The 25,981-nt window shown below is 43.9% G+C and overlaps 1 protein-coding gene across 2 annotated transcripts in view; it reads right to left on the minus strand.

Annotated features, from left to right (window-relative positions):
- The window catches only part of CBFA2T2 (CBFA2/RUNX1 partner transcriptional co-repressor 2), a 93,380-nt gene extending 68,086 nt beyond the window's left edge, over nucleotides 1-25,294 (minus strand). For both annotated transcript variants that reach the window (XM_089673235.1, XM_089673232.1), the window contains exon 1: nucleotides 25,142-25,294. In XM_089673235.1, coding sequence (XP_089529361.1) covers nucleotides 25,142-25,169 — 28 coding nt within the window. In that variant the 5' untranslated portion in view covers nucleotides 25,170-25,294. The remainder of the gene's footprint in view (nucleotides 1-25,141) is intronic.
- Between the last annotated feature and the right edge of the window lie 687 nt (nucleotides 25,295-25,981).

The raw sequence follows: 25,981 nt of genomic DNA on the forward strand, positions 1-25,981 counted from the left end.
GCACCTGTAGAAAAAAATAATGCCCTTGCTATAGTTGTAGGCCAAATACACACCACACAAAGCCTGGCCGAAAAACTCCAAGAGATGACATCATCACATCCTGATTTGTTGCTAGGATGTTGCCAAGATGCTCCCAGTCCTTACTGCTCGCCCCACCACCAAAGGAGTGAGTTCTCAAACATCTGCACGTGCATGGTCCACTATCTCCTCCTTTGCAACATTACTGAGCTTGGAGCTACTGTGATGCGGGAGAGAGAGAATGCAAGCAAGGAGATTTGAATAGGCAGGAAGTGTCTTAGCAATACCCTAGCAACAAGGCAGGACAGGATGATGTCATGTCTAGGAGTTTTTAGCCAGGCTTCGGGAGGTATATAAATGGCCTACACCTTTAGCAAGGGCATTATTACATCTTGATTAAAGCAGCACAGTTTGTTTTTATCTATAGTTACCCCTTACCAGTGTAGGCATTTTTTTTGGTGAAGGTGAACTAACCCCTTACAGCCTATTTGTGGGCAAAAAGCATATGCACCCCCCCCCCCCTTCCCATCCCACCCCACCCATGTCCTTACCATGGCACAAGTTTTTTGTTAAGCCCTCCAAATCTATTTTTACTTACCTGAATCAGCTGACATGCGATCCACTACTATGCCTCTTCCGGAAGTGGAGACCAGCAATCCATCACTGAACTATATGCCCCCCCCCCTCCCCGCTGACCGTTATGATGCATTTGTCCAGTCGATCCTAAACTCAGCGGCTAGACTCATCCACCTCACCAAGCGCTCCATATCTGCCAATCCCTTCATTGGCTCCCGATTGCCCAACGCATCAAATTCAAACTGCTAACTCTGACATACAAAGCCATTCACAATGCCGCCCCGAACTACATTACTGACCTGATACCCAATTACTACCCTACCCATGCCCTCCGCTCCTCACAGGATCTCCTACTCTCTAGCTCCCTGGTCTCCTCATCCCACGCCCGATTACAGGACTTCTCCAGGACTTCCCCCATCCTCTGGAACTCCCTACCCCAATCCATCAGACTGTCACCTACCCTCCTCACCTTCAAGAGCACCCTGAAAACCCTCCTCTTCAGGGAAGCCTACCCCAACCTCCCGTAACACCCGACCTCTAACCACTAACCTCCTCCACTCCCCCCACCACTCCATCCCCCACAGCCATCTCCTCCTGTACCACCTTCCCCTCCCTCCTAGATTGTAAGCTCGAAAGAGCAGGGCCCTCGAACCCCTCATGTAGTGTATTGTTACTGTCTTGTCTCATGTTATGTCCCCCTTGCTACTGTACAGCGCTGAGCATACCCTTTGGCGCTATATAAATACTATATAATAAATACTGTATAATATTTTGTGCAACCGCAGTCTTATCAGTCTTCTTGAGCCCAAGATGACCCTGGATCTGGATAGTCAATAAGATGTGTCCACCTCACTTTATGCAGGCCATAGATGGGTCATTTATCGGCCGAATTTTCATCCGCACGAAAAATTGGCCGATATTCACGCCGTTAGTGGGGCAACACCGGCCATTTTTCGCGGATCTTCTAGTTTCTTTTTATCGGTCATGCTGGAAAATCCACAAAAAAATGGCTGTTTTTTGTGAGCATTGGTGGCAGCATCCATGGTTGCAACAACCAATTTTTCGTTTATCGGCCCCATCTATGGCCAGCCTTAGGCAATGACATGGGCACTTGAAGAAGGGCCATCCTTTTTCTGCTGTCTAGGAAAACAAAAAAATTGGGACCTAGTGCATCATGTGACCACAGATTTAGATTTAGTAAAGGGGATTCTAGCCCCTTTCTGCTGCAACAATTATTGAGATGGGATGCCGCATATTTTTTGTTGGGCAGGAGGCTGGCCCTGGCTGGAGCAGAGCTTTCAACATTGGCAACATATCTATGAAAAATCCAAGAATGTTTGGTAATGAATGAGTTATAGAGATAGAACGCTCCAGTCAAAACTAGAAATCAGATCTTGAAGGAACATCTTCAACCTTTTCAGCCAGGCTTTATAGTAATGCTTAAGTTCAACCCACTCCCTTTAATTCCTTTTTGGTGATCTGAGAACCCCTGGTGACTCGGGAAGAATCCCTGCAGGATCCGTAGAGCTCTTTTAGGGCAGTAAAAACAAGCAACTGAGCCATGGTTTTATCACCCCGCCCCCCCAGCCTCTTACCCAAATTGCTGTATACCCATGATGCTCGTGATGCTTTGCTTCGTGGCTGTGGCAATTTTAACTCTGCAGATATTGACATTGCCCACCTGTCAAACTCGCCCAATGGGGCCACTCCACAATCACAAGTCAAACTCTCGGCTTGCAGTTGCATCAATGATCTGTAATGTAAAATTGCAAATTGGTGCTGTCTGGATTTTTGCTGACGCGCATTACAAAAGAACTCAGATTAATGTAAACCAGGTGGCCCTGCAGCACAGTTGTAGCATTTGCTGGATACCATTAGTAGCACGCAGATTGGTTTCACTTGTTGATGTGAATTTTTCTATTGTTTTTACTGGGTGATCTCGTAACAGATTTACTACTTTTTGTGTCAGAATTGTGAAATTCCGAAAAAGGCAGAAAAACTGACCAGGCTGTGATAGTTTGAGGTCCTATTCACACTATTCACTGCATTAATACACATGTTTTTGTGCATTAAGATGCTTTGGTTTAAAATGGGCCATTCATTTGGTGGACTGGCAGTACACTTCAATGTAATCATCAGGGGCGGACTGACAACTCATGGGGCCCCCGGGCAATAGGGGATCATGGGGCCCCTGTGTCCTTGCCCAAACTCAAAAAAGCCTATGAAAAAGGTACCAGGGGCATCTCATGGGGCCCCCTGACCACGGGCCCTCAGGCAGTGCCCGAGTTTCCAAATGGTCAATGTGCCCCTGGGGTCCTGCATGTTTTTGGTACGGGTGTGGTGCGAATAGAGCCATACAAAATGTATGGCTCCAATCGCACCGCACACAAATCGCATGTGATTTGTACAGGAATGCGGTGCACTTCCTCTGCGAATTACATGCGATGTATCGCACCCAACGAACATATGTGAACCCTGGCTTACAGTACATTACAAAGTGACTAGGCCTTCAACGTTATAGGACTAAATCATGAAATATCAGTGTAGGGTATAACTATACAAATACATGAATATTCTGCTAGTGAAGACGGAATCCCCTTGGGGAAAATGTTGTGCCTGATGAAGGGGTCCTGCAAGACTCCAAACGTTGCTCTTGCTGTAACTATGTGATTGCTTATTAAAGCCAGAAAATGTAAAGTCGCATCAAAGTCACACTACATGAACAGAACTGTCAAAGTTTCCTATTAGCCTCCCTGTAAAATGCATAAAAAAAATGTAAAAAATGCATCAAAAACATGTGTACAAAACGCACCAGTAAATGCATCAACTGCAACCTGCATAGACGTGAACATAGTCTAAAAAATGGTCTAGAGATTTTTCAAGGGGAGGATGAAGGCAGTTTATTTTTTTATTCAAGCTGGGGTTCCACTTTAAGCTTTTAAGGTACATTACTGAGTGCCTAGGCCTTCACCGTTCTAGGACTAAATCACGAAATATTGGTGTAGGGTATAACTATACAAATACATGAATATTCTGCCAGTGAAGACGGAATCCCCTTGGGGAAAATGTTGTGTCTGATGAAGGGGTTCTGCGAGACTCCGAAACGTTGCTCTTGTATAGGACTAAATCATGAAGTATTGGTGTAAGGGATAACTATACAAATACATGAATATTCTGCTAGTGAAGACGGAATCCCCTTGGGGAATTTGCTGTGCCTGATGAAGGGGTTCTGCGAAACTCCGAAGCCAGAAAATGTAAAGTTGCATCAAAGTCACACTACATGAACAGAACTGTCAAAGTTTCCTATTAGCCTCCCTGTAAAATGCATCAAAAACGTGTACAAAACAGCAAAACGTGCCAGTAAATGCATCAACTGCAACCTGCATAGACGTGAACATAGTCTAAAAAATGGTCTAGAGATTTTTCAAGGGGAGGATGAAGGCAGTTTATTTTTTTATTCTAGCTGGGGTTCCACTTTAAGCTTTTAAGGTACATTACTGAGTGCCTAGGCCTTCACCGTTCTAGGACTAAATCACTAAATATTGGTGTAGGGTATAACTATACAAATACATGAATATTCTGCCAGTGAAGACGGAATCCCCTTGGGGAAAATGTTGTGCCTGAAAAACAATTGAGAAATATAACACCACATTTATACGTTTTACCCAGCGACTGTCATTGAGAAATGAAAAGTAAATAAGCCAAATTCATTCTTCCGAACAGAATTGTTTGCAGCTGAAACGCGAGCATGGAGCGCTCCCTTTGTGTTCTCAAACCACATTACTAAGCCAGCTAATAGGCAGCTTGCTGCAAAGGACTCTGGGAGGGGTCATTAGCCACACAAAAGGCCCCTCATTGCACGAAGGAAATGTTTTGTCACCCAGCTGAGTGGGCTGTTAACATATAAATACTGGCCTGGCTTTCCCTTAGAAAAGTGCATCTGGCTAAAATAAAATTCCTTTCTTCCCTCTGTTAAACTATAAACACAACTGTTCTTCCGAACAAAAAGGAGGGGAGGAGGAAAAAGAAAAAAAGGAACAGAGATGCAGATAGAGATATGGAGCGATTTGTATCCCTATGGCCAGGGCTGGATAACAGCGGCATATCTTTCTATAGATCTCTATGTACTCTCCATTCCCCCCCTCCTGTATAGCCTGTGGTCATGCGGAGACTCTTGCACCTGGTGGGAAAAGCAGAAGGAAGCCCAGGTGTAAGAGTGTGCGCACACACCTGCTGGGTCCCAGCGCACACCTGGCTGTTCTCACACACCCAGAGGCTGCGTACAATGAAGCCGCTGTGAAATTGAATGACAAGCTGTCAGCAGGTTCTTTTCACAGTAAAATTACATGCATCTATTACATACAAAAAACAAATGCTAAGCTGCAAAGGAAAATTTTAAGTTTATGGACCATGTCACACTAGCAATACTGTAAATCACCAGACCTGACACCTGTTAGCATGACCAGTAGCCATGGGATCGCTGAAAAGACGTGATCCTCAACCACAGATCTCTAAAGAGAGTTTACACCTGTAGGGATGATCTCCAGACACAAAATCGCTAAAGACACTTGAAACCTGTGGGGATGATCATCAGCCAAAGGATCGTTAAAGAGATATGACTCCCGTAGGAATGATCGTTTTCCACGAGGTCATTAACAGTGAGTTAACGCGAGTCATGGGATCTCTAAAGACTTGAGACCTGTAGGGATAATCTTCAACCGTGGGATCGCTGTAGAAACCCAAAATCCATGGGATCACTAATGAGAGTTAACACCCGAGGAATGATTGCCAGCCACATCAGCCCTAAAGAGGCTTAACACCCTTAGTGATGATTGTTAGCCTTGGGATCCCTAAATAGACTTGACACCTGTTGGGATGATCTCCAGCCATGGGATTGATAAAGACTTGACACCCCTAGGGAAGATGGGCAGTCATGGGATCTCTAAATATTTGACACCTGTAGGGATATGTCAGGGCAGGAACGATGGAATGGGCAGGCAGGCCTATGGTGCGGTTACGCCGCGACTGACGACAGCCACTACCCACAGATCAGAGTCCCTCAGGGTGCGGAGTCTAAGCCCCAGGCTACCCTTCACCAGGGCCCCTGATGATGGGGATGGACTTGACGCAGCCTGAGACCAGGTCGCGGCCCCCGAGTTACCCCAGCTGCGGTAACGACTGCCGCCAATGGCGTACAGCTGGTTGGAGCTAGATGGGAACACGTGTAGCGTAGTCAGACAGGCCGGGTCAATAACAACGGAGCAGACAGTACTAGACGGTAAGCAAAGAATACTCAGGTCACGGGCCGGGTTCAGCAATGGGAGGTCAGGTAAAGGGTTAAAGCAGCGAATAGTCTTGTCCAAGCCGAGTCGGTTACCAGGAGAGCAACGAGAACAGAACAAGAGCTTGCAACAAGGAAACATACAGGACACTAATGCAGAGAGCACTTGCAGACAGCAGGTTTAAATGTGCTCAACCACACCCTTCTGAGGAGGAGCCGCAGAAGCCTGAAGGCATAAAGGTTCCCACCATGCTTTGCAGAAACCCAAGATGGATGCCAGCACATGGAGATGCACAAGCTCTGAAGAAAGGTAGGACCTTGACAGGATAATCTTCAACCATGGGATTGCAAAAGAAACCCAAAAACCATAGGGATGATTGACAACCATGGGATCACTTAAGAGACTTGACACCAGTAGCAATGATTGTTAACCACAGAATCACTAAAGAGACTTGACACCTGTTGTGTTGATCTCCAGCCATGGGATCCATAAAGACTTGACACCCCTAGGGATGATTGCCAGTCATGGAATCTTTCAATATTTGACACCTGTAGGGATAATCTTCATCTACGGGATTGCTAAAGCAACCCAACACCCATAGGGATGATTGCCAGCCACAGGATCACTAAAGAGATTTAACACGTAGTGGTGGTAGTTAGCCATGGGATTGTTAAGAGAGTCTCAACACCTGTTGGGATGATCACAAGCCATGGAACTGATAAAGACTTGACACCCCTAGAGATGATTGCCAGTCATGTGATCTCTAAAGAGATGACACCTGTAGGGATATTCTTCAACCACCGGACTACTAAAGTAACCCAACAACAGTAAGAATGGTTACTAACCATGGGATCACTAAAGAGACTTGAAACTCGCATGGATGATCGCCAGCCAAAGGATCGCAAGCAAGACCTGACACCCATAGTAATGATTGTTAGCCACGGGATCGCTAAACAGACTTGACACCTGTTGGGATGATCGCCAGCCATGAGATTGCTAAAGATTTGACCCTGTAGGAATGCTCTTCAACTACAGGACTGATAAAGAAACCCAACACCCGCAGGGATGATTGCCAACCATGGGATGTCTAAAAACACTTGACACTGGTAGGGATGATCACCAGCCACAGGATCGCTAAATAGACTTGACACCTGCAGGGATGATCTTCAGACATGGAATTGCAAAGAGATTAGATACCTGTAGGGACGATTACCAGCCACAGAATTGCTAAAGAGATTCAACACCTATATTGATTTTAGCCACACGATTGCTAAGGAGACTTGACACCTGTAGGGATGATCGCCAGTCTATGTACCATGTCAAACTGAGGGGATTGGGAGGGGGGAGAGTAGGGGCAGACAATTAAGTTAACCTGTAGCTTTGGCCTTTAATTGTACAGATGCTGACACACAGTTGACAACATTATTTAGATAAGGGAGGCCATTATTGGTGATGAGCCAGCCCTACCCAGACCCCACTTTCCTGTTTCCATTTTGGAAAAGCCACCCACTGCTAGTACAAAGCAAGCTAGGCAGTATATCTTTAATAATAAAATGTAACTATACACATTATTTCTAGTGACTCTGCCTCCTAAAACATGGATGTATTTATGAACCTAAATACCTCCCAGGGTATAAGATAAGACAAAAATGTAGATATACACGGGATATACTGCAGATGTTATTCTATGTCAGTCAGTCCTGTTCTGTCCCTCGTCTTTCATTTCAGCATTGAGTGCATGGACCCGGTTTTGGAATTCCATCTGGTGTCCAGAGGATGATAGCAATTTAAAATAAAGGATGGTTTCACATAACAGTTTACAGCTTGAAAAAATTTGTCTGTAAAATGTCTGAATCCTGTAGAAAAGCTGGCACTCTGGAATGGTCCACAAACAACTATCATTCATAAAGAACAACCATAATAATCCAAATGTGATAGCCAATGCGTTCCAGCCATTAGCCCTTAGTCCTGAGCCATGACTAAGGTCTAATGGATGAAATGCGTTGGATATCACAAGTTAATTATTTTGTTTTTTCTTTATAAATAAATAATAAGTTGTTTGTGGACCATACCGGAGTGTGCCAGCTTTTTTACAGGATTCAGACCGAGTTGCACTTTCAGCGGCTGTCAGCCAGAGCACTGGTGCATGTCATTATTATTATAATACAGTATTTATAAAGCGCCAATAGTTCGCTCAGCGCTGTACATTACAATGGGAGACAGTACATGTGACAGAACAATACCAATACAATGCAAAACATGAGGGGATCGAGGGCCCTGCACTTTCGAGTTTACAATCTAGGAGGGAGGGGGGGGGGGTGGCACAGGAGGAGATATCTGTGGGGGATGGAGTGGTAGCAAGAGTGGAGGAGGTCGGCAAGTTAGCAGGGGGTGGGGTAGGCTTCCCTGAAGAAATGGGTTTTCAGGGTGCGCCTAAAGGAGAGGAGATTAGGTGATAATCTGATGGGTTGGGGCAGGGAGTTCCAGAGGATGGATATGTCATGAAGCATATTGTGGAGAGGAGGTTGAAGCATTGTTCATTTGCCTCAGATTCTGTCAAATGTATTTAAAATATTTAAAAAAAGAGCTATTATAAGTACCATAATCTATCTTTCTTTTTCTTTTGCACAGCAGAACCAAGACTGGAAGAGGGAAGGATAGCAACACAAGCCAATCAGAATGTAAAAGAAAAAAGCAGCGCTAAAATCAGTGATCAATACCAAACAGGTAATATGTGGAAAATATAGACAAACACTTGTATATAACAACAGGCGGCACAGTGGCTTAGTGGTTAGCATGTCTGCCTTGCAGTAAATTGGTCATGGGTTCAATTCCCAACCATGGTGCCTCCTGCATGGAGTTTGCATGTTCTCCCTGTGCTTGTGTGGGTTTCCTCCCACACTCCAAAGACATGCTGGTTGGTTAATTGGATCCTGTCTAAATTGGCCCTAATATGTGTATGTATGAATGTGAGTTAGGGACCTTAGATTGTACACCCCTTGAGGGTTAGGGACTGATGTGAATGTTCAATATATATATGTGTGTGTAAATTGACAGAGCTATATAAGTACCTAAAATAAATAAATAACAAAATTAGATCATAAAGCATAAATATATGATTTCACAGAAATATCTATATAAGAACTAGCCTCAAGATGGCTCTCAATTGAAACTTCTCCTTCCAAAGAACAATCAATGCACAGATGTAAGGCTATGTTCACACTAGCGTTGTTGGCAGAGAGGCGTTTAGGAAGCATTTTTACCGCTTCCTTCATTACAGCACGTGGTGCTGTTCTAACTGAAGCGTTTGCGTCAAAACGGACGCCTCTGGTCGAGTCAGGAGGTGTTGAAGCCTCCTATTCTAGTCTATGGTGCCGCTCCGCCTGGCCGGCATTTGCGGAGCGGTAACATCACTCAAACTGCATTATAGGCTTTTGTGGGGCGTTATTAACGCTCGGCAAACGCCTAGCAACCGCCGCTAAACTGCGCATGCGGCATTTGCGTTTGCCAAACGCTAAAAACCGCTCCGCAAACGCCGGACCAACGCTTGCCAAAAACTATAGGGGCGTTTGGCAAGCGTTGGTAAAACAGCCAAGTGTGAACGAGCCCTAAGTGACAAACAGAACTTCTATCAATAAAATACAAAGCAGTGTGCCAATGTCGAGAAAATATCCACCACCTTCACCACCACACAAGGGGGTCTCTTAGGGTTCATGTACACTGCAGCTGATAAACTCACATTTAGGAGCTTTTCTGCGTTTTGTTTGGCAGCCCCTGAACTCTTCCTAATGTTTTCCTATGTGTCCATGTACACAGTCGTTTACAGGCAGTTGAGTTTACAGTCGTTTTTTTGAACGCACCAAACTTACGTTCAGGAGTTGATTTTATCAACATTTCAAACGCCAAATGCTTGTAAACGCGGCTAACCGCGTTTATAAGCGTTTAACTGTTCCATGTCCAGATGCTGTCCAGAGCCTTTTTTCATCATCAGAAATGCATGCAAAGCGTTTTCCATGTATTCAAATGGACCCGGTACACCAGGGCAGTCAGTTCCAGGTTTTGCGTGAAGGAAAAAATGGTAGAACGTGCCGCATTATACTCATGATGGGATCCATAGTGAATACAACCAGAAAAGACAGGTCATCTCAACACATACTGCTCTCTCTGCTTCTGCTCTATTTCTCTCAAAATGTCTTGAAATAGTTAATTTTTTACTGTTTTTCAGTGCATTCTGGGCATTTTGGAAGGTCTCCTGAGGTTATCTTAAAAAAACGCTTCTAAACACAAAACGCTCATAAGCGCACATAAACGTGGTATGCAGACGTGGCTAAACAAACATTTTTAACCTACGTTTTCCAGCAGTCAGTTTCCATCGTTCAGAAGAGTTTTCCAAACGTCCCGTGTACATGAGCCCTTACCAGACCAGATGGACCATTAAGTTATAAATGGTCATAGTACGCTCAGCATGCCTTAAGTAGACCCGGCTCACCCACAGTAGATCAGTGAATCAATTAACTGATGTCATCAGCAGGTAAAAAGTAAGAATTCATCCATGGCGAAGTATACTCAAAACTTATATATTTAAAAAGTAAATACATCTACATACAGGTGCAATTAGAATAAAATGCTTACATAAAAATAACGTGGCAAGCTGATGGCCCCGGCATATAAAAAAACATCCAGTTTGGCAGACACTGCACAGACTGACATAGTTACGTGATGACGTCACACATTCAAGCCACACCCACTTGATATATACAAGTGTTTATGGTCTAAATTTTTCACATTTTAACTGTTTTGTATTGATAACGATTGATTTTAGTGCTGCTTTTTGTTTTATATTTTGATTAAGTGGTATTACAGTTCACAGTGGCTGCTCATTCGTGTGGATTGGTGTCTTAGCACAGATTTCATTTTCGATTATTACAAGCCAATCAGACCCTACTACATTGAAAAGTGCTGTCAAATCTAACACTGAAAGCTTCCTGAGAGGAGAGAGCAGAGAGCCAAACTCATCAGTTTTCTGAAACTCCTTCACCGTCCAATAAACAGCATTGGGGGGCGGGCCAGTGACCAGGTGGTGCCGTTTTCCTGTAATGAAGAAGAGAGAGGCTATCGGCTTGAGTCATGTGTATTCTTACTTGAATCTTGTGAAAAGTATACCTTATGGCGCTGCTCCAAGCTATGGATGGAAGCAGGGGCGGACTGACCTTTCAAGCACTCGGGCACTGCCCGAGGGCCCGGGGTCAGCCCCATGAAATGCCCCTGGTACCTTTTATAGGCTTTTTTGGGTGTACTTTGAGTGTGGGCAAGGACACAGGGGCCCCATGATCCCCTATTGCCCGGGGGCCCCATGAGTTGTCAGTCCACCCCGGATGGAAAGAAAGGGGTCACCCCACCAGCAAGTCTGAGCGATTCCATTGTCAGCCAATACAAGTGAAGAGATGGACGCTGCTCAACTGACCCCAGGAGTCCAATAGCCTCAGCCGCCATTCTGGCCATGCCATCTGCCTCATTTCACCCCGCCCACCGGAGCTTAGCCACAGAACCTGATTTATATATTTCAGGTACTTATATAGCGCTGTCAATTTACACAGCACTTTACATATATATTGTACAGTCACATCAGTCCCTAACCCTCAAGGGGTGTACAATCTAAAGTCCCTAACTCACATTCATACATACATATACTAGGGACAATTTAGACAGAAGCCAGCTAACCTACCAGCATGTCTTTGGAGTGTGGGAGGAAACCGGAGTACCCAGAGGAAACCCACGCAGGTACAGATAGAACATGCAAACTCCAGGCAGGTGGTGCCGTGGTTGGGATTTGAACCAACAACCCTAGTACTGCCAGGCATAAGTACTAACCATTTCACCACTGTGCCGCCCAGCATCTTGATATCCTTTGTGTATTTCTTCCAGACCTGTGCAGTAATCCAGTATAAACGTTTACCTTTGTGCAGGCGCTTCCTGTAATAAAGACCAGTCACTGCTGTTCCCTCTCCTTGTGCAGGGTGATTAGTCTCGTCTCCGCCCCTTCCTGTAGTTTTCTGCAAGCAGCCTGTAGTGGGTGGAACAATCTAGGCCCCTCCTACAGCTCTGCTCTCTGCACAGGCTATGTACAGCACAGTTATGATGTCACTGCTACTTTTACAAGGTAAAATCTGGACTTGTAATGGCATCTGGTGCATACAAAGCAAATTTTTTTATCCTTTGTCGCTAGCCAGGAATATACTGAGGAATTTTAAAGCATATATATCCTATACTATAATTTTTGCCTTCTCCAACGGAATATCTTCAAACATATCTTGCTATCAGTTTTTTTTTCATGAAAAAATATGCCATGACACATAAAACAATAGACTTGGACAGTGGGCTTTTCATCTGTGGAATGGATGGATTTGGATATTTATATAAAGCATTCCCTTGAAACTTTGGAGCCCGGGGTGAATTTTGGAAGCTAGACAGTCTGGCTCCAAAGATGTATCCCTAAAATGAGTTTATATTTTTTACCTGCTCACACACATGCATCGCACATGTGTACGGCGATAACGACAAACACATGTCGGGAAACTTGCAAACCCGTAACACGTTTCTTGTTTAAAAAAAAAAAAAAAAAAATTCTTCAAGGAAAATCTATTTATACGCGGGTCGGTTTTGTCTGTTTAAAAAAGAAAAAAAAAAACCTCTAATCAATGGAGTCTCGGCCTGTAATCTATAGCAGCTGTTCAGGAGACGGGCTGACTCTGTGAAAGCTCACACACCATAACTTAGACATTTCTTCCGCGGGGCCTGGAAATGTCCACGGAGAAACAGGAATTTACTTTGGCTCCATGCAGTATTCCAGCCTCTGGGCTACTCATCAGATTTATTGGACCATGGTGAACGATATAGAAACTCAACGTGTCATTCGACAAATAGATTTTCATGGACAGAGTGTGAACAAGCTGCGTAATGCTATTGCACGTCTCCCAAAAGTCCAACTTTTTAAAGGCTGGCCCCTATTTTTGGGCCCCAAAAGGGACAAAGCTGGCCAGAAGCGCATTTGATGTACACCAAACCTAGGTGGGTGGAGTTTCTATGGCGGATTATAATAGATCAGGATGGGGGCAGACTCTAGGGGCCACCACGGGAATGTTAAGTTAAAACTGTAAATTTCAGCTTTGTAAGACGTATTTTAAAACCAGTTAGGCTAGGTTCAAATCTGTGCGGGCCGCACCACCCGCACAGAGGAATGCGGACCGGCGGGCGGGTGCCATTAGTTCTAATCGCACGCTGCCCGCACTGGAAAACGGAACTGTACTGGGAACCGAGGTTCCCGTGTAGGCTGCGTTTTCAGAAGAAGTGCAGGGACTACTTCCCTGCGTGTCCCAGGAGTCCATTCAAATGAATGGGCTCTCGTGCCCGTGCAAAATGCGGCCCACACGGCCGCATATGTGTGTACCAGGGCTTAATGGACCGCCTGCTTCTGTATTTTTGGGTGTTTTTGATGTGCTCCTATATGGGCCAGAAACAACCATTCTCACATCTGTACTTTATCCAGAAATGCGCAAAAGAGAACCGCAGAGATGTGAATGCTGTGCATTGGTCAATGCGTGTAAAAATCACACAGGTGTGAAATGGCCCCATAGAAAATAATGTAGTCCCCATGTCATACAATGTCGCACATTAGTCAACATGCGTAAAATTACATAGGTGTGAACTGGCCCCGTAGAAAATAATGTAGTCCCCATGTCGTACAATGTCGCACATTGGTCAACATGCGTAAAATCACATAGGTGTGAACTGGCCATGTAGAAAATAATGTAGTCCCCATGTCATACGTCACGCATTGGTCAACATGTGTAATATCCCATAGGTGTGAACTGGCCCCGTAGAAAATAATGTAGTCCCCATGTCATACAATGTCGCACACTGGTCAACATGTGTAAAATCACATAGGTGTGAACTGGCCCCATAGAAAATAATGTCTGTCACCATGTCATGTAATGTCGCACATTGATCAACATGCGTAAAATCACATAGGTGTGAACTGGTCCCGTAGAAAATAATGTAGTCCCCATGACATACAATGTCATACATTGGTCAACATGCGTAAAATCACATAGGTGTGAACTGGTCCCATAGAAAATAATGTAGTCCCCATGTCATGTAATGTCTTACATTGAATCAACATGCATAAAATCACATAGGTGTGAACTAGCCCCGTAGAAAATAATGTAGTCCCCATGACATACAATGTCATACATTGGTCAACATGCGTAAAATCACATAGATGTGAACTGGCCCCGTAGAAAATAATGTAGTCCCCATGTCATACAATGTCACACATTGGTCAACATGCGTAAAATCACATACAGTTGTGACCAAAATTATTCAACCCCCAATGCTGTAAAGGGGTTTAGGGACTATAGTGTACATTTGGAATTGTATTCAGAATCAAATCCTACAAGGACGTTGTAACTACCCAAATGCAACTAAAATGACATCAATTGTTTATGTAATACAGTAGTAAATGGTTCTTATGTGGTTTCTTCATTGCCACAATTATTCAACCCCTTAAAGACTACCACTCTGAAGAACAGAGGTTCATACAGGTGCTTTCCATCAGGTATTGAAAACACCTGTGGATGTCACCGAGCAGCAATCAAGCATAATAAGCACCAATTAGGCAGCTTTAAAATGACTGTGATACTCAGCTCCTTCTAGACATTTACTGGTGTGGTTACAAACATGGTGAAGGCAAGAGAATGGTCCAGGAAGACAAGAGAAGAGGTGATTTCTCTTCACAGGAAGGGCAATGGCTATAAGAAGATTGCAAAGATGTTAAACATACCAAGAGACACCTTAGGAAGCATCATTCGCAAATTCAAGGCAAAGGGCACTGTTGAAACGCTACCTGGTCGTGGCAGAAAGAAGATGCTGACTTCGACTGCTGTGCGCTACCTGAAGCGTAGAGTGGAGAGAAGTCCCCGTGTGACTGCTGAGGAACTGAGAAAAGATTTGTCAGATGTGGGTACAGAAGTTTCAGCCCAGACAATAAGACGCACACTGCGTAATGAAGGCCTCCGTGCCAGAACTCCCAGGCGTACCCCCTTGCTGTCTCCAAAGAATAAGAAGAGTCGACTGCAGTATGCCAAAAGCCATGTGGACAAACCACAAAAGTTGTGGGATAGTGTTCTGTGGACTGATGAAACAAAATTAGAACTGTTTGGGCCCATGGATCAACGCTATGTTTGGAGGAGGAAGAACAAGGCCTATGATGAAAAGAACACCTTGCCTACTGTGAAGCATGGTGGAGGGTCAATCATGCTTTGGGGCTGTTTTGCTTCTGCAGGTACAGGGAAGCTTCAGCGTGTGCAAGGTACCATGAATTCTCTTCAGTACCAGGAGATATTGGATGGAAACGTGATGCAGTCCGTCACACACCTGAGGCTTGGGAGACGTTGGACCTTTCAACAGGACAATGATCCCAAGCATACCTCCAAGTCCACTAGAGCATGGTTGCAGAGGAAAGGCTGGAACATTTTGGAGTGGCCATCGCAGTCACCAGACTTAAATCCGATTGAGAACCTCTGGTGGGACTTAAAGAAAGCAGTTGCAGTGCGCAAGCCTAAGAATGTGACTGAACTGGAGGCCTTTGCCCATGAAGAATGGGCGAAGATACCCGTAGATCGCTGCAAGACACTTGTGTCAAGCTATGCTTCACGTTTAAAAGCTGTTATAACTGTAAAAGGATGCTGTACTAAGTACTAAGATTGAATGTCACTTGGGGGTTGAATAAAACTGATAATGCTGTGAGCACAGAAAAGACATTTGTGGTTATTTCATTATAACTGTTATGTTATATTTGTCTGACCTACAAGTGCCTCTTTAATGTAAATGTAAGCAAGATGACTGAATGATCAAAAGCAATGTCAAACTGGCCAAAACACTCAATTTCAGTGGGGGTTGAATAATTTTGGTCACAACTGTAGGTGTGAACTGGTCCCGTAGAAAATAATGTAGTCCCCATGTCATACAATGTCGCACATTGGTCAACATGCGTAAAATCAGATAGGTGTGAACTGGTCCCATAGAAAATAATGTAGTCCCCATGACATACAATGTCATACATTGGTCAACATGCGTAAAATCACATAGGTGTGAACTGGTCCCATAGAAAATAATGTAGTCCCCATGTCATGTAATGTCTTACATTGAATCAACATGCATAAAATCACATAGGTGTGAACTAGCCCCGTAGAAAATAATGTAGTCCCCATGACATACAATGTCATACATTGGTCAACATGCGTAAAATCACATAGGTGTAAAAGGGCAATAAAATATACTGTATGTCTGTCCACAATTTTTCTTTTCAGTTGTTGATGACGTAAAGAAAGGTTAGAACCCCTGTTAAGTTTTGACTGCTATTTAAGGGTCCATTAGGGTCCATGCACACTGGGCATTTCAATAACACTGGAAGGGTTAGCTGTGTAAAGCCACGTTAAAAATGTGAGTTTTTCAGCATTTTTTAGCGTTTTTGTATTAGTGTTTAGCGGCATTTTGCTGCATTTTTTCATGTTTGCAGTTTTAGCATTTTTCCCGACCCAAAAAAAGATATTTTTTTGGAAAAAAAAAAAGTCCAAAAATGCTGGTTTGCTGCGATTTACTGCGTTTTTCAGCATTCAAGCTTTTTTACAGCTCATCTAGAAACCCACTAGTTCTGTTTTTTTTCCAGCCAACAAAAAGTTGGATTCCAGTCTATGTGTGCATGGACACATAGGATAACATGCTGGGGGGTTTACTGGCTGCAGAAAAAAATGTCAAAAGCCAAAAACAGCCGCTGTGTGCATGAGGACTCAAAAAGACTTCCTCTGACATTCTACAACTTTAAGGCATGCCCCCACCTATCTAACAGCAAGCCATTTGGTCTACTAATTACCTCTGTTCCCATTCCAATGATCCTCTCTGTGTGGCCCAGCTCAGAGCCACACAACTTTTCTTCAGAACAAGTTCTCGCCAGGTCCTCCTCATCCGTCCACTGTGCACCATGACCCCATTACTTTCTAGGTGGAGCTGTACTCCTGTGGACCCCAGCAGTCCTGGAGAGCATGGCTCTCCTCATAGTAGGACCTAATGAGGAGGACCTGGTGAGGACACATTCTGAAGAAAGGCTGTGCGGCCCCAGGCTGGGCCACATAGTTAACAATCGCTTAAAAGAGGACAGAGGTAGGTACTGGATTAGGTGGTTTGCACTAAAGGGATGAGGTACAGCTATCCTTTAAATCAGCCCCCCTTTCAGATGGTACCAAGCTACCACAGGAAAGGGCTGCATCTCCAAATCAGTTTTTCAGGCTCCTTTCAGAAGGGTGGCTAGGGAATGGTAACACAAGGCAGTTAATCTGTGTTTTTACCGCCCACCAATCACTCACCTACAAGCAGATATGGTGCCGCTTAGATGAATACATATTGCCACATATGGGCAATTGTAATGCAATATTCTGAGTATGATAAGTGGCACCACCTGTCAAACTTTCCAATGTAAGTGGATGGGACCACACCACAACTGTGAGGCATAACCCAATCGCCGCATGGCAGTAAGCCCTCATGTACACGGGTTTACGACAGTAAGCAGCACAATTTGGCAGAAAAATACCTCTAATATTATGATATGCGGCACAGTGGCTTAATGGTTAGCACATCTGCCTTGCAGTAAATGGGTCATGGATTCAATTCCCGACCATGGCACCTCCTGCATGGAGTTTGCATGTTCTCCCTGTGCTTGCGTGGGTTTTCTACGGTTTCCTCCCACACTCTAAAGACATGCTGGTAGGTGAATTTGATTCCTGTCCAAATTGGCCCTAGTATGTGTATGTATGAATGTGAGTTAAGGACCTTAGATTGTACACCCCCTGAGGGTTAGGGACTGATGTGAATGTACAATATATATGTAAAGTGCTGCATAAATTGACAGCGCTATATAAGTACCTGAAATAAATAATATGTACAAGGTGGTATCAAAAAGTTTTGAGACTAGTTTGGTAACGCACCAACAGATGGCAGCACGTACAGTCACAGGGAGCGCCGACCTTTATAAGTAAAAAAAAAAAAAAGTAGTACAGGCTTAATTTTTCCTGTACATAACTGTACTAGAACACGGTAAAAATGCATAAAAAATGCACCAAAGCGCACCAAAAACGCACTGGAACCCACATGTCCCTATTTAAATTGAAGAAAAAGAGGGGAAAAAAATGAACCAGAAAGCATCAAAAAGCACCGGAACCAGGGGTGGACTGACCATTCGAGCACTCGGGCACTGCCCGAGGGCCCGGGGTCATGAAATGCCCCTGGTACCTTTTTTATAGGCTTTTTTGGGTGTGCTTTGAGTGTCGACAAGGACACAGGGGCCCCATGATCCCCTATTGCCCGGGGGCCCCATGAGTTGTCAGTCCGCCCCTGACCGGAACTCATCAAAAACGCAACAGAATGTGCCAAAAATGCATTGAAAATGCATATAGTGTTAACTGACCCTAAAAGTGTGTTTTTTCATTGCAGCGCATTCACTTTGAAAGGTCCCTCAATCATACCTATACTTCTGATGCAACACCTGCAATTTATTTCATGCGTTGTGGTGTGCAGAATGTCAGCTGCATTGGGAGATACTGTATACATGTATTAGGGGGGCTATTCAACATGTATACAAAAACATATAATTGTGCACATGTAAATCAATCCTAAAATCAATGGGGGAGGGGAATCCTTAACAGATCTGACCTCATATATCCAATGGTCCCATGTCATCAAAGCCACATACAAGAGTCTTTGATAGAAGACATTACTGCATTGTAGTAGAGCATTGCCCCCATCGTAGCCAAGGACCAAAAAAGGATACAAAGCGTGCTGAACTGTATACACAGAGTAACGCTATATATTGAAATAAACATCACACCATGCGGAGACATAATATTTACAGAACGGCGTGTGGACCAGTGCTGACTATATATATATACACAAGCTAAGTGCCGCAGGATTACCACCCACCACCAAGATCTTACAGGACCCCTATCACCATACACAGAAATAAGGCACAAGCAGCAATGACAAAGTGCAAAAGTCCATTAACCCCAAACTACTAAAGGTCACCTATATGTGGAGAGCAATGAAATACGATAACCGATTGCCCAATCCATCTAAATATGCCCCTACAATGTACATGTTGATTGTGCAATCACCCTGAGAACTGAGCGATTAGTGACTTTTGATCGCGAGTTCTGAGTCCTCGAGGTAGCAGGGGACAGATGTATTGGATCAATGCAGCATACACCTAGTTGAGTATGTTGGTTTATTTTTCTTTTAATTTCTGCGTTTTCTTGCGTGATTCCCGAAGAGCAACAACGCCCCAGATGGACAATCAGAATCACATTATTCTCAATGGCCTTGTTCACACTTGAGCGTTGTTGCCCTTTGCTTGAAGCCTGAGAAAGTACATGGGCTACTTTGGGGCAGAATCACATGTTTTTTTACCTTATTGACTTAAAAGCGGAACTTCACCCTAGCTCATCCACTCCCTCATCATATCACGACTCGATTACTGCAACTCCCTCCTCACTGGCCTGCCTCGCCGCTGGCTATCCCCGCTTCAGTCGATCCTGAATACGGCTGCCAGACTCATTCACCTTTCCAAAAGCTCCATTTCCGCCACCCCCCTCGGCCAATCCCTCCACTGGCTTCCGATTGTGCAACGGAACACTGACATACAAAGCCGTCCACCATACTGCCCCGAACTACATCACTGACCTAATATCCAAGTACCGTCCAGCACGCACACTCCGCTCCTCACAAGACCTCCTTCTCTCTAGTTCCCTGGTCTCCTCCTCCCAGGCCCGCCTCCAGGACTTCTCCAGGATGTCACCCATCCTCTGGAACTCCCTGCCCCAACCCATCAGATTATCACCTACTCTCCTCTCCTTTAGGCGCACCCTGAAAACCCATCTCTTCAGGGAAGCCTACCCCACCCCCTGCTAACTTGCTAACCTCCTCCACTCTTCCTACCACTCCATCCCCCACAGCTATCTCCTCCTGTGCCACCATCCCCTCCCTCTTAGATTGTAAGCTCGAAAGAGCAGGGCCCTCAATCCCCTCATGTTTTGCATTATATGGTCATTGTTCTGTCACATGTTCTGTCCCCCTTTGTAATGTACAGCGCTGAGCGAACTATTGGCTCTTTATAAATACTGTATAATAATAATAATAATAGATCAGGGGTCTCCAAAGTTTCCAAACAAAGGGTCAGTTTACTGTCCTTCAAACTTTAGGGGGGCTGTATTGTGGCCAGCAGGGGTAGAAAAAGTCTCAGGGCCAACATTAGTGAGAGTAAACAAGGTCTCAAGTGTGGTGTTTAGTTGCATAGTGCCTGTGGTCAGTACTAGGAGTAGTGCCCCATCATTGCTATCACTGGAATGAATATTGGCCCATCATTGATGTTAGTGGATGGAATAGGGCCTCATCATGGATATTAATGGGAAGAATAGTACCCCATTGCTGGTGTCAGTTGGGGGAATTATGCCCCACTTTTGTTGTCAGTGTTAGGAATAGAGCCCCAAGGGCCGGATAAAGGCTAGCAAAGGGCCGCATCTGGCTCTCGGGTTTGGAGACCACTGCCCTAGGGGAAAGTTCTGCTTTATGCCCTCCTCCCCCTCTCCTCTTGTTTTGTTGGAACTTTTTGGAGGGGGGAAGAGGGTACCTGGTTTTGAGAGGTACCCTCTCCCACTTCCAGTCGGACCGCCGTGGCAATCCATGGGAATTTCTCCCCCCACAACCTCCTGGGACACATCAAAGGTCTCAGAAGGCTGAGGGAGTACACAAAAAGCACAGCTTAGCTTGTGCATGCGCAGTGGGCAGCCAGCTGTGCAGCAGCAAGGAATCACAGCCAGCTGCCCACGGTAAACAGGCAACTGTGGGTCCCAAAGACTGATAAAGAAGCAGTTGGAGTGAGCATGGCGTTGGACCCCTGGACAGGTAAGTGTCTTTTTTTATTAAAAGTCAGCAACTACAGTAATTATAGCTGCTGACTTTTAATTTTTTTTATAAAGGCAGAAGACCTGCTTTGATGGGAGCTTTGATGGAAGCACCTAAACAATGCATGTTTAAACGGAACTACACTGTATCTGAGCACCACAAACCAAAAGTGCTATTTAATTCATTTTTAATATTCAAAGCAAACTCCCGCATCCATCCATGGCTCCATGCTTTTATTTTGCTGAGAAATCACTTAGATTTCTGGCCATGGCCATCTTGAGTAAGGTCAGATGATTCACGTAGCATTTACTTCCTGGAATCCATCTGCCCTTAGCCAATGCATGCAGGCAGTGGAAAAACCCTATTTTTCTTCCGTATATAAAAAACCGGAACGGGCGAAAAACAGATGTAAATGGACATACGGTCTGTTTTTGCATTGGTAAAGGATTTAAAAAACTGATGTAAACCGATTCGTTTTTTCTTTATAAAAATGTGACTGAACTGGTGAAAAAAATGGAACGCCTGCGTGAAAGGACTCTGAGACTGCATTCACACTTGAGCGTTTTGTAACTTGAAGCACGAAGCTCCAAAAAAGCTCAAACTTAAAAAATCAATTGTTCTCTTTGGTGCCTTTTCACACCTGATTGAGTGTATAGGCACCATAGAGAACAACTGATTTTTTAGGTTTGAGCGTTTTTGGAGCTTCAAGCTACAAAACGCTTGTGTGAATGCCAGGGGCGGACTGACAACTCATGGGGCCCCTGGGCAATAGGGGATCATGGGGCCCCTGTGTCCTTGCCCAAACTCAAAAAAGCCTATGAAAAAGGTACCAGGGGCATCTCATGGGGCCCCCTACTGACCCCGGGCCTTCGGGCAGTGCCCAAATTTCCAAATGGTCAGTCCGCCCCTGGTAAATGCAGCCTGAGGCTATGTATGAGCCTGGATTCATACTTGAGCATGAGTGGATTCTGGAGTGTTTCTTTTTTTTTTGCTTGCTTTTCCAAGTGTTCTCATGCTTCAGAATTTTGGTTTTAGCCAATGGAAAGCTAGTTACTAGAAAAAGATAGTTGTTTGCATAACAGCAAAAAAACAAAAAAACACAATCATTTTTTTTCTCCTACTGAAGTCTATGGAGCCAAAAACACATGATCATGCCCCAATAAAGCTCCTGTACTTTTTCTAAGCACATCAGATGTGAACAGCTTGAATAGAATAGCATGGAAAGCCATGTGTCAAGCATTGAAGCGCTCTTGGAAGATGCTCATAATTGCTCAAGTGTGAATGGGGGCTCAGGTAGGCTCTGACACAAGATGATTGTTGGTAAATCTTAAGGCTCGGTTCACACTGCTGCGACTTGGGATCCCACTTGTGAGACCCCAAGTCACATGACATGTGAAATCCAATGTTAGTCAATGAGAGCGATCTTAATTAGTACTACTAAAGTCGCTCCGACTTTAGAAAAGGTTCCTGTACTACTTCAAAGCGACTTCTATCATACTTGTGCCCATAGACTTTAATAGACGTCACCTCCAAGTCAGATCTTCATCTATATTGATGTGATTTGGATCCAACATTACAGGAAGATTACCCAGGCATTCCCTGAAAGTTGCTTCACAGTAGTACTCAAGTTGCTTGGCAAAGCCGCGTGCGACTTTTAGGTAGCAGTAGTGTGAACTGAGACTTAGAGACTGTAAAATTAGATGGTAATGTGTGTGATCAGTTTAAGTTTTATCTCCTGAAACACATCTTCTTATACTCCTTTTGCAGTTTCTGGTTTCATCGTCAGCCGTTTCTCCAACATGATAAAAAGCCACATTACATGTCAGCAAGCCCTAAGTGCCATCACACAGAACGGACATCAAGTTATCTATTTAATCAGCAACAGTCTGTAGACCACACACATTGTATCAACATTAACAGCAATTTCCAGGGACATGGTTATTTTGATATAGTAGTTACTGGCAACAGTATCTTGGAAATCTCTTTTCCTCCAGATATAAAGAGTGCCCCCCCTTGTCCTCTGTGATGACCTCAGGGTGAATAACTCTACACCAAGTTCACTATATCTATAGTGTAGATAGAGTTGATATAAGAAGGAAGAAACAACTGAATGCAAAAAAAAGATTAATATAATCATTGCCTTTTTGCAGTGTTTTTAAAAGATTTTGCAGCACGAAGAGAATCTTTGACCAACCTCAGTCCAGAATTGTACATTCATATCAGTCCCTAACTCTCAAGGGGTGTACAATGTAAAGTCCCTAACCTACATTCATACATACACATACTAGGGACAATTTAGACAGAATCCATTTAACCTAACAGAATGTCTTTGGAGTGTGGTAGGAAACCCATGCAAACTCCAGGCAGGTGGTACCGTGGTTCGGATTTGAACATGCAAACTCCAGGCAGGTGGTGCCGTAGTTCCGATTTGAACCAATGACCCTAGTGCTGCCAGGCAAAAGTGCTAACCATTTAGCCACTGTGCTGCCCATATTGTCACATCACTTTATATATCTCAGTTTCATGCTTAGAGGATCTAGAACAGCCTCTCACCCTTTTTAACATAAAGGAACCCTTTAAATAATTTTTAGGTCTAGGGGAACCCCCCGTGAATCATTACTATATCAAGAGCTATGAGTACCTTACATTTAGAGCACGGTTTCACTGGGAGGAATGCTCCTTAAAATGGTAGTCATGGAGCTATGCACCCTACAGATAGCTAAAATAATAATTGTTGTTAGTGGTTACTTATCTGAGAGGCAGAAATTGCTCACTGCTCAAAAAACCTCTAGCAACCTCTGGAGCAACCCTCGGGATCCGTGGCACTATGGTTGAGAAAGGCTGCTGTATAGGATTCTGTTTCATGCTTATTAGATGATCTAGAAAATCCTTTTCCAAACTTTTACCCCAGAGGAAGCTTTGAAGTAATTTTCAGATCTAGGGGAATGCCTGCTAAAACCTATGATGGTCAGTGGGAAGACCTCAGAGTGGCAGTCAGGTGGCCAACCTCAGAAACAACTAAAACATTGGTGTTGTTGAGCCACTGGCTTTTTTAAGTGGCATTAGCCCCAGAAATATGCAGGCACCCTCAAATGGGAAGTCAAGCAATCACAGCTCAAGCAACCACTAGAAATCTCTGAAGGGTTCCACAGAACCCTGGTTGAGAAAGACTTCGCTGTATAGATCTGTTTTATGCTTATTAGAGGACCTAGACCAGCCTTTCCCAATCTTTCTACCCCAGGATATGCCTTGAAATAACTTTGAGGTCTAAGGGGACCCCTTCTAAAACTAGTTCTTTGTTGAGAAATGTCCCCTTTCAGTGGTGGTCAGACTGTCCAAAACAGCTACAAAAATTTGGAGTTGTGAAACTAAATCTTTCAAATGGCATTGACTGCAGAACAATGCAGGAACCCCAACATGGGAAGTCAAGCAAAAACAGTTTAAAGAATACCTAACAACATTTGGAGGAACCCTTGGGTTTCATGGAACCCTGGTTTAGAAGGAGTGCTGTAATAAAATCCTGATTCATGCTTATTAATGGATCTAGACCTGTTTTCTCAACCTTCATTTTATCCTAGGAGACTTTTGAAATCTTTTTCAAGTCTAGGGGAACCCCTGCAAAAACCAACTCTTTGGTGGCCATCGGTAAGGATGCCCCCCTTACAACCGTGATCAGAAACAGATAGAAAGATTATTGTTGTTGTGCCACTGGCTCTTTCAATTCGCATTGACCCAAGAACTATGCAGGCACCCCCAAATAAAAATCAAGCAACCACAGCTCAGGGATCCTGTAGCAATCTCTGGAGGAACCCCCAGTTCCACAGAACCTTGTTTGAGAAAGATTTAAGTATCAACTTAAAGGGCTAACACGACATTCATAAATATTTGGTCTAGAAGCATAAGAAATGAATTAACTGGTCAGTTCAGATAAACATGGACATTTCAAACAAGGAGCATTTTCTGGGACAAACTTTCAAAACCCAGGATTGTCCTGGACACGATTATCAGCTATGCATGGATAGAACTAAACTCAATCGTTTTTTAGTGCGCTTTAGGATTCCTTCGGCGTTGCAGGCCCTCGATGTGCAACAAGCAGTTACAACATACACAAAGTGCAAAACATCAACACAGTCTGCATATAACAGGATCAGTGCAGCGAGCTTGCAGTGTTTTTGCTGCCCCTTTCAACAACATGGAAGAAGAAGGCGAGCCTGCCCTCCCACAGCTGCCAACAAGTGATAATAGGAATCAGTACTTACACTGAAATGATCCGGGTATCCCAACCATCTTATATATCCTGTGTGTGATACAATGTAACAGATCTGCTCTCTGCCCCTCCTGCTTTCTGTGCTAGAGTTGGAGGAGTCTGTGGGACTGGAGAAGGTGCAGGGATAGACAAGGAGAAGTGGGGAGGGCTCTGCTTGCATGCAGGCTACAGGACTGAACCCCTCCCCCTTCCTAAAGGACTCTTCCCCTCTCTCTGGATCACTTTCTCCTCCATAGAAAAGTGTAGCAATGCAGCAGTCCCTACTTAAAAAAATACGACATAAAAGATGAAAAAAATAAATAAATAATAATTAAAAAAAAATAAATAAATGAAAAAAGAAAAAAAAAATATATATATATATATATATATGATAAAAAAAGATAAAATGAATATTCTATGTGTTTGCCTGCTCCACATGTTGCGCTATAAATTGTTTATTAAACAACTGACACTTGTATAAAACATATTTATAAATATTTATATAATAATATATTTATAAATTCAATATATATCAATATAACATTCAAACCTATGCAGGTTCCGTTTGAGCCGTTTCTGCATTGCATTTTGAGTTGCATTTTTGCGCCTGCGTTTTTGGCGTGTTTTTGATGCGTTTTGCATTCTTTTTTACTTTTTTTTTCATTTTTCTTGTTGGTAGACAGATTTCAAAAGCAAAACGCATCAAAAACGCAATACATGCTTTTCTGCAGCGTTTCCATTGAAGTCTAAAGAACCAAAACCGCAACTTTTTGCATTCAAAAAAGTTCCTGACCCTTTCCGAAAAACGCACAGGGTGAAAACGTGCAGATGTGAACATGTCCAGGAACGGACT

Source organism: Staurois parvus, unplaced genomic scaffold, assembly GCF_062004578.1.
Source record: "Staurois parvus isolate SC_StPar_1 unplaced genomic scaffold, SC_StPar_1.0 ptg000137l, whole genome shotgun sequence".
Classification (NCBI taxonomy): Eukaryota; Metazoa; Chordata; class Amphibia; order Anura; family Ranidae; genus Staurois; species Staurois parvus.